At 39.7% G+C, this 9,915-nt stretch overlaps 1 protein-coding gene across 1 annotated transcript; it reads right to left on the reverse strand.

Moving 5' to 3' along the window:
• Window positions 1–583: 583 nt before the first annotated feature.
• On the reverse strand, window positions 584–4,625 carry LOC311149933 (peptidase inhibitor R3HDML-like; the record flags this gene model as incomplete). The annotated part of the gene is made up of 5 exons (XM_084187158.1): window positions 584–2,943; window positions 3,185–3,300; window positions 3,525–3,627; window positions 3,807–3,925; window positions 4,257–4,625. Coding segments are annotated over 5 exons (849 nt in total), but the record flags the coding sequence as incomplete, so codon positions are not given.
• Window positions 4,626–9,915: the final 5,290 nt, after the last annotated feature.

A 9,915-nucleotide genomic window follows, 5' to 3' on the forward strand; every position in this document is an offset into this window, starting at 1 on the left:
ATCCTGGCAATGATTCCATTCTGATTCACTCTGACTCAGTCTTTAACAATCATCAAATACAATCAACTGCCTATAGTGGGTCTTTATTCATATCATTCTACTCTCTAGCTCCCCAGGCTCATATCAGTCTGAATGGTGTCTCATCAGTCAGTCTCAGCTTATTATGGGGCCCTTTTTAACAACCTTCATATCTTCTCCACACCTCCTAGATTGCAGTCGTGTCAAAAACACAGACACAAATGGCGATTATATTTTCTACATTGAATGGACCTGCCTGCCAAAAGAGAAACCCTCTGCAGTGAGTATTGCAAACCACAGTTTAAACAATGTCAACAGCTGGTGTGAGCTCCACCATATGCACCGAAACCGTGAGATGATAAAAGAAACTGTGTACTCACCATCAGTGAATGGAATCTCCATGGTTGTACTGACTTGTGAGTTTACATTGACCATCTCCTCCCCCTGTTTCTTTCAAATGTATCTTTCTTTTTCTCCTGTATTCCTCAATTTCTAGGGTTTCAAATATGGAAGTTAGCGCCCGCCTGCGTTATAGTGAGAAAGGTGGTGTTGATGCAAGGTAAGGCCCCAGCCGTAGGTAGGTAGGTACTCCTAGCTGTTATCTTATTGATTTTCCTAATCTGGGCAAATGTGGGTGGAGAGGTTAAACAGTAACCAGGCTCGTATAGAGACCAGATCTATATGACAGGCAGCTGTCGCTATAGCAACTAGATGATAGAAGCTCAAACACTGTCTGTAGACAAGTTATGTATTTTTTCTTTATTCAATATCCAAACATTTTATTAGTGTGCATTGAGTAAAGGAAGTTAGGAAGAATGGGAGACTGCATTTGTTCAACCACCCCCTAGGAAGGGGGAAGGCGGAGAGAGGGACATGAAAGAGAAAGCTGGATTGGAGCATGTACAGAGGGTGTTACCTCACCACCTCAGATGCTGAGTGTGAATGAAGTTAATGTCTTGGTTGAAAAAACAAATCATCCGTCCAGGTTATGCAATGCACAGACAAACACTGCACAAATACATTATGATACAAATATCCCTGTGGATAGCAGCAAGTTGACAACATGTACAGGCTTCACACTGATATTATTTCAAAATAGTGCATTTGTTTCCCTTGTGGGAACTTTCACTTTTGGTTGCATGTATGGATCGGTTGCTGTCCTGAAAAGGAGTTTCCCATGTTGCTGTCCTGAAAAGGAGTTTTCCCACGGAATCAGATGTCCTCTGAAAACATTGAAATATTTATTGATTGAGTATGTGTCATATAATTTCACTCCTCAATAATATTTTATGAGCATGAACATGTAAAGAGGAATGATGCATGCAGTGCATATTCATCAAACTGACATTTGTGACACAGACTACGTGGTAGAATATTTGGATTAATATGAACCATTGTGGCCATTAAATAATAGATACAAATCACTTTATATTTGCCTCCCAGTTTCTCATTGTTAATGGCTATGAACCAATTGAATTGTATAGTTCCGGAGGGTCCACTGCGCAGATTTCCCTGTAATTATGACCATAAAAGCCTCATTAGTCCAGTTTTATAGCAGAGATGGACTCTCTCTCCGGATGAATATGGAGACTCAATGAGGTGGAAAAACATGACAGCAGAGCAGATCCCCTAGCCTCCCTTAGCCTCCTAGTTAAATAAGCACAGATGCAGGCCAGGAGCCATTTGAGAGAATATGCACAATATAGCCTGTCACTGTGTCCACAATGAGATAATATCTATGCTGTCATGCATACTTGAATATACTGTACATGAATTTCCATCTCACAACTGTAAAAGTAAGTAATGGGATTGATTGGCTGTTGCTAGTAACAAACGGCCATACGAAGAAAATCGGAAGAAAATCTATTAAAAGTAGTTGTCTCTTGAAGTCCTCCTTTTAAGACAGATAGAGGTGAAAAAGCACCCAGGAACTGTAAGGTTTATTAAAACACCCACTGCTGAGTTAAACTCTTTTCTTTTTTATTCAAAGAATGCTTGACAGTGATGTCCTTTTCAGACCAATCATGAGCTCTAATAAGTGAATGTTATAAAAGATAATTGGTCTACAACAGAACAAATAACCAACATTATCTGTCCCTAAATTTACAGTAAACAAATGTATTATACAATTTAAAAAAACTAACAAATAGAAAACAGTGAACTATAAAAGTGCTTAATTTTCAATACAAATAGTTTCGCAAAATGTCACTCAAGAGCCAAATAATCTACCAAAAACAGTGCAAACAGTTTGTGGACTTATCAAACACATTGGCATAGACCTACAAATACGTTGAACTCATCTTCTCAACATTTTCAATAAAGGACATAATCAAATGAATAAAACATAATTTCTGTCTGGTTTTAGGTAGCTGGGTTCTGTATGTTCTGGTCCCAAATGGAGCTTTGCAACCCAAGAGTTTATGTAGATTTAAGTTCATTAGGCTTATAATTAGGCTTATTTCCATGCAGAGGGGAGAATCGACATCATCATGACCGGGGATGCCTAAACATCCAGTGGATGGTGCATCAAACATTTGTTAATAATAAACACAGAAATAGTGGTACTGTAATTTAATCACTGAAACTTTTTAGTATTTTTTTGTAATTTCCAACTTTGCAAAACCAGTTATTGTTTTTTAATTTAGAAATTCTTCGTTTCTCACACATCTTCTCTTGCAGTTGTTTTTTGTTGATGAGATAAATGGAATGATTCAACAGAAACAATTAATTATTTAAAGTCTTCCATTAAAACAGGGAAAATGTGACTGACGTGCAATATGTTTCTAATATCTTTTTATTTTCTTTGCTTTGGCTTTTGAACCAGCGGAGGAACACTGGTTTCTGTTACACAAACCTCCATATTTTGATGGACAGGCAGAGCATGGCTTGCCACTCTTATAGGGAGCTTCTCCAACCCAGTTCCCTCTGGAAGAACAATAAAACATGGTTAACTACTGATCTTGTTTGTTTATTTGTTTGTTTCCTTTCATTATTAAATAATATTCATTTCAATATAAGGCTCTGATGAATTTAGCTTATACAATGAAAAAGAAACATTTTAATCTATATTGGGTATATACTATAGATTTGGCTTTTTTGTGTTCATTATAACAAGACAGCTTGCTCTTGCTATGAACAGAGAAGGATTCGTGTGTACACTACTTACTTGATAGAGTAGTTGCAAACCAGGAACACTGCTGTCCTCCAAGAGCTCCCGTACACGTTCATGTTTGAGCATTTGTTGATGGCACATCCCATCCGATTGGTATTGGCCCATACCATCTGAAACAGAAAGATGCAGTGTATCAATTTGTTGATGCAATGTGTAGTTCTCATGGTCAACATGATTAATTGCAGACAAGTTCCCACACACAGTCACCCAATTTCTTACCAATAAAAATATCAACTATACCAGCATAGTACTTATCTTCTGTAAATAGAAGACTATGGATAGAACACACCACAGTCAATACATTCACATTTAGTGCAATATCTAAGCCACACACCTGTGTATAGTGGGAACAAACTGGTCCACTGCATGTGTTGGGGTAAGAGAAGGAGTATTTCTCATCCTGCCAGGACCTCACCAGCTCAATGACTGATCGGTATCTAGGAGAAGGAAGAGACATTTCGGATTTTCACTCTCATGTTTCTTAAAATAACACCCTACTTCATATTTGACCAGATATACAGTAAGACAGTGTTCCTATAGCAGTCATTGTTGAACCAAACATTCACATAAGCAACCAGTTCTTAACATGGAAAGAAGAGGGACAGTTCAAAAGTACCTGCCAGAGTTGATGGACAGGTTTTGGCCCATATATCTCATGGTCTGTGAGGGTCCATGATCCCATATGCAGCGGGAGGCCCAGGAATCTGCGGATTTTGCCAGTTTCCCATCCCACACCTAAAGCATGGAGAGAGAGCTGCAGTTTAACACCTCTCAAATGAGGAAGGCTTTACAGATGTCCGCTGGTCCTATCTATCTAGCGTCTCTTCGCCACATTGTTTTACTTGTGTGCTCATACTTACGCGAGGTTTGACTTATTCAATAAATATACATGATTAAACAAACAAAAAAATATTTCTAAAATATAAAATCTAGCGTAGAGCAAGAACACCAAAGTTATGTTTCAGATTTGATTGAGTGTTAGTATTCCCTGCCTTAGCATGTGTCAGTCAGTCATGCATCAGTCCCTTGTTTTCCTGCCTTGGTACAGTTTATGCAGGGGCCTCACCATGATCTCCATATTGGCAGCTTGAGGGAAGACCTGGGAGCGGACACGGTTGTGATAATCCAACAAGGCATTCATTTCTCTGGAAGAGATGGCTCGCCTCTTTCGGCTACGAGGCACGTTGATGCTGATAAGATTCAGATTACTCCAGTCAGAGTCAGGGTCTGCCTCGAAGCCAGGTCTGGTTAGGTAGAGAAGGTCTGTCTGGTTGGATTTGGATACGGACAGCACAACAGCAGCGCCAGTGTAAGGCATTGACCAGAAGATGGCAGCGAAGAGGAGCTGAGCACAAGCAGCACCCATCTCTACCCTCTGGATGGGGTTCTGACAGCACAGGGTTCTAGTAGACTTCTGTTGAGTGGGGAGAGGATGGAAAGCATGTTGAATAAATATATATTTTTAAAGAGAATGTCATAAGCTACAATATTAGGAGTCAAAAGGGCTACAATTATTGGGGAGAAAGCGTCTATTAAGTCGTTTTTCTAATTCCTGTGCAAAGTGTTGAACTCTATGAACATACTTATCAATGTAGAATTAATGAATGATTATAAGTCAGAATCAAGTTTACAGAGGAGATCAAGAGAATAAAAATGTTACATTCTTAACTGAAGTTTGTTTGTAGTTAGGCAAAAAATATACAGTAGATACCGATACATAGAACCTTATATAGTGACAATATAATATATCCATATAACTATTCATATTTAATTAATATGTAAATTGTACAGTAAGAATGTTATCATGAAACTTTTCCATTTTAACACACATAGTCATGCCTAAACTGTGAAAAAAATTATAGGAAGCCTATAGCTGAAACAATATTTTTACACAAGTATCTGTAATCAATATAATAATTGAATTTGACAATTGAATTCACAATGGAAAGTTATACATGTAATATTCTCTACTAGCATCAATGAAAAAGTACAATTACCATTCTTAATGCTTAATTAATCTAAAATGTATCATAGTCTATTATATTAAATAAATAGAAAATGCCATGTACACAAAGCAGCAATGCCCCAGACCCAGACAGTACATACCTTCATCAGTTCTTCCAGCCCAGCAGAGTAGAGCAGAGTAGAGCAGCCAGCTAGGAGATGAGAAGCTCAGCAGATCCACACTTAAACACTAGCCTTTGCAAACAAGACCGTTTGACATATGTGGCAGGGAAATTGAACTGGGCCAACTCTCTCACAGGGTATCTGACGCACTCACAAGCCCTCCTGTCTTCTCCTTCTCTTTTCTCTCTCACAGGGGGTTCCTACCCAGGAGCCAGAAAACAATTTGATAGGTGATTTAGCTTTCTTAATACACTCATTATGAAAACTTCCCAGCCCTGTAAAATACACAAGAAAGATTTTCTAGTAATCATTGAATTATATATATTTATATATTCTGTTTCTATAGAATTCATTGCACATTAATATCGCTTCTTCTCTTTTATTTTCTTGTTTTGATGTATTGTTAATACTGTATTACTTGGAATTTTTTTAGCCCTGAATAATAAAGATTGTTTTTTTAAATCAACATTTGTGGTTCATCATTCCATATAGATGAACTATACAATGAGAGTTTTCCATCAAAATAATTGGGGGTTAGGGACATGTTTATTTGAGTGATATTTTATTTGAGTGCTTAGGTCTGCCTAAAGAGCCGTTTGTAATCATAGAACACATGCTTTGGCTGCCCCTCTATCTCCCCAGCTATCCCCAAGTTGTTTTAATAAAACACAATAAAACGTTTAAATAAATAAGAAGCATGCCTTCAGGGAATGAAAGGAGAGAATAATGCATATTAAGCATTAAAAGGTCCCATTTTGAAAGTCCCTGACACTGCGGAGTCAGCGTTCATCTCCAGCTGTCCTAGTGGATTCCAGGAAAGAAGGTTCCTAGAACCTCTGCCATTTGTAATATACTATACCTCTCGACTGCCATGGCACTGCCAAGGTACACAGCACCAACTGGCAAAACTCTACCAGCAGCGTGGGGTCAAAGACATCGCCAAGACACATCGCCAAGACACACCTCCTCAGTGGAGCAAATATATAATGGCAAAAGAGAGGTACAGTAACTGTCCAGTGGGAGCACTCTGATTAATTCAGTGGTATTTAGGCACTAAATCAAAAGGTTTTGATACCATCTATACACATACAGTTAGCATGTCAAATGGTTACAATTGCATATTATATTTCTCTCTAGGAGACTGTCTACAGCAGGGGTGTCAAACGTCCGGCCCGCGGGCCGGATCAGGCCCGCAAACGGGTTTAATCTGGCCCGCGAGATGATTTTGTAAAGTATAAAAATGAGCTGCAATTTTTCAATAAAAGAAACTGCTGTTCCAATTGTGTCCACTGGATGGCGCAATAGCAATTGTGTTAAGCAAGCAAACTGTTTATACCGGGGCAGAGCAAATAGGTCAAGCAAGTGCAGCCAGTCCGGATGAGCTACTTTGTTTTGCCCGCGATATTTATTACGGCTTCTACTTTTAACATTATGTGCTTTGGCACCCTCATTGCCCCAATATGTCTCTGTCAAAAAAGATAAAAGTGGACGCAGAGTGCAGAGTGTTCCAAAAAAAATTGTCATCCTTCTATTTATTCACGGAATTGAATGGGAAAGCTGTATGTTTGGTGTGTTCACAGCATGTTGCAGTGCTGAAAGAATATAACCTTCGTCGCCACTATGTGAGTCTTCATGCCGACAAATATGACAACTTTCAAGGACAGCGGAGAAGAGAGAAGGTGAATGAACTGTTGGTGGGTCTGAAGAAACAGCAGTCTGTGTTTACTCACAGCCGAGACATCAGTGATGCTGCAGTGAAAGCTAGCTACCTCATTGCTAATGAAATCGCAGTGGCTTCAAAACCATTTAGTGAGGGTGAATTTGTAAAAACATGCATGATGAAGGCAGCAGAGATTGTGTGCCCTGAAAAGCACCAGGCTTTTGCAAATATCAGCCTGACAAGAAACACAGTTGCAGACAGGATTTCCGATCTTTCAGTGGATTTGGACAGCCAGTTGAAGCAAAAAGTAAAGTCATTTATTGCGTTTTCGGTTGCAATTGATGAAAGCACGGACATTACAGATGTTGCACAACTGGCCATTTTCATCCGCGGAGTTGATGACACATTGACCGTCACGAGGAGTTCGTGGAGTTGGTGCCGATGACAGATACAACGACAGCAGCTGATATTTTCACTGCACTCGTTGGCGCGCTGGACAGGGTCGGAGTGGACTGGTCCCGCGCTGTCAGCCTGGCTACAGATGGTGCGCCCTCAATTATCGGGAAAAAAGAAGGCGTTGTGACAAAGTTCAGAGAGAAAGTGCAATCTAAAAATGGAGGACGTGATTTCTGGACTTTTCACTGTATTTTGCACCAGGAGGCTTTGTGTTGCAAGTCATTAAAGATGGATAACGTCATGAAGGTGGTCATCCAAACTGTTAATTTCATCCGATCCAGAAGCCTGAATCACCGTCAGTTTGACAGCCTTCTCAGAGAGAAAGACCACATCTATGGCCTGCCATACCACACTGAGGTAAGATGGTTAAGCCGAGGTGCTGTGCTGAGGCGTTTCTTTGATTTACGAGAAGAAATTGAACAGTTCATGGAAGAAAAGGGCAAACCAGTGTTAGAATTTAATTCCGCAGAATGGATGCAGGACCTTGCATTTATGGTGGATGTTACAGAGCACCTGAATAACTTGAACAAACAGCTGCAAGGGCGCAACAAAGTTGCCACGCAGTATTATGACAGCATACGTTCTTTCAAGTTGAAGCTGTCATTGTGGGAGACGCAACTCGCCGGTGGTGATGCAGCTCACTTCCCCTGTCTGAAAAATGTGTGCGCGACCCAACATGTGGCAGACATGAAGCGGTTCAAAGATAAAATAACGGGACTGTTAAGGGAGTTTGAGCAACGCTTTCAGATTTTTGGTGAACTGGAGAAAGACTTCAAAGTTTTTTGTTCGCCATTCACCGTGAATCCCTCTGATCTGCCCGTCAGCATCCAACTTGAAATAATAGACTTGCAGTGTGACTCGGATTTGAAGGGCAAATTTGCCGCAGCTGGCTTGGACACATTTTATCAGAATCTCTTGCCAGGTTACCCCAACTTGACAGCCCTCGCTGCAAAACTGTTGTGCATGTTTGGAACCACATATCTTTTTGAGCAAGTTCTCTGTAATGAGCATAAATAAAACAAAGCTGCGCTCAAGGCTCACGCACAAGCACTTGAATCACATCCTGAAGTTGGCTGCCACTCAGGATGTGACGCCTGATATTGATGCGCTGGTGAAAGCTAAAAGATGCCAGGTATCATGAGTCAAATAAACTATGCAACCCCACTTAAAGTGCTGCATGAGACACCCTGATATAGTTCTGTGATCTGTGATATACTTCTGTGAATCACTGAGGCATTGTGTGTTTGTGTGTTGTTTGTCCTCAGAATTTCAAATAACTTGAGGTGTTTTATGATTAATAGTGATGTTGTGCTTTTGGACACACTGTCCTCAGGCTCCAGCTTTATGTTTATATGTTTTTATGTTGATGTGCTATTGTTTTTAATTGATTTTATTTTATTTGTATATTTAACCTATTCTTGACTCTGTGGTTCTTGCACTTGTTTGGGGAACAGGATTTCATTATTTGTATCTACATTTCTGCCTGAGAAATGACACCCTGATATAGTTCTGTGATCTGTGAAACAGTTATGTGAATCACTGAGGCATTGTGTGTTTATGTGTTCTTTTTCTTTAGAATTTTCAAATAAACTTGAGGTGTTTTATGATTAATAGTGATGTTGTGCTTGTACTATTTTGGACACACTGTCCTCAGGCTCCAGCTTTATGTTTTATGTTGATAGTATTAAAACAAAGAAAACAATCTGAAGTTGTTGTTTTTAAGTTATATATACTATGATTTTACCGGTCCGGCCCACTTGGGAATAGATTTTCCTCCATGTGGCCCCTGAGCTAAAATGAGTTTGACACCCCTGGTCTACAGTATATGGTACATTAAGTACTGTATTGTGTGTGATGGTATGAATTGCTTTCAAGAATCACTACACTGTACTTTAGTTTCAATAACTTTAGTTTCAATACTTTAGTTTAAAAAACCATCATAGTCTAACCATTGACCACCCAAACCTCTGAATGTATGCGATGAATAATGAATGTCACCGTTGGGAAATACCCTGGATGTATGCCATGGAATCCTATGGAAAAGTCTTTACTTTGTGGAGGATCCATCCACCCTCTACCCCCATGCCATGCCCAACGAAAAAGATGGTCTGTGTACAGAATGACCAGCACTCTTTAACTTAGGCATTCCAATGAGTCTTTCTCTCACATTGAGTGGATGGGAAAGCACCACAGGATTTCAGTCAAAATGGCCTAAATGCAAACTGGAATAAGTTTAGATTTTTCATGCAGATAAAAACCCATCATTTTGTCAGGCACCCAATTCTCTCAGGCAAATATAATAGACTTCCTGAAAAGCTTATAAACTCACTTTAGTATCAAAAACATCCCCTTTCGAATGAATCATTCAGGTACAACCGTACTGATGCCTGCTATAGGTACTAACCAGACCTAAGCCAGTGAACTCTGTGGTGACATTATTGACTCTCCCTAAACTTTGGCTCCATTGGCTCATCTTGACATC

Source organism: Coregonus lavaretus, assembly GCF_964263955.1.
Source record: "Coregonus lavaretus genome assembly, chromosome: 22".
In the NCBI taxonomy this organism is placed as follows: domain Eukaryota; kingdom Metazoa; phylum Chordata; class Actinopteri; order Salmoniformes; family Salmonidae; genus Coregonus; species Coregonus lavaretus.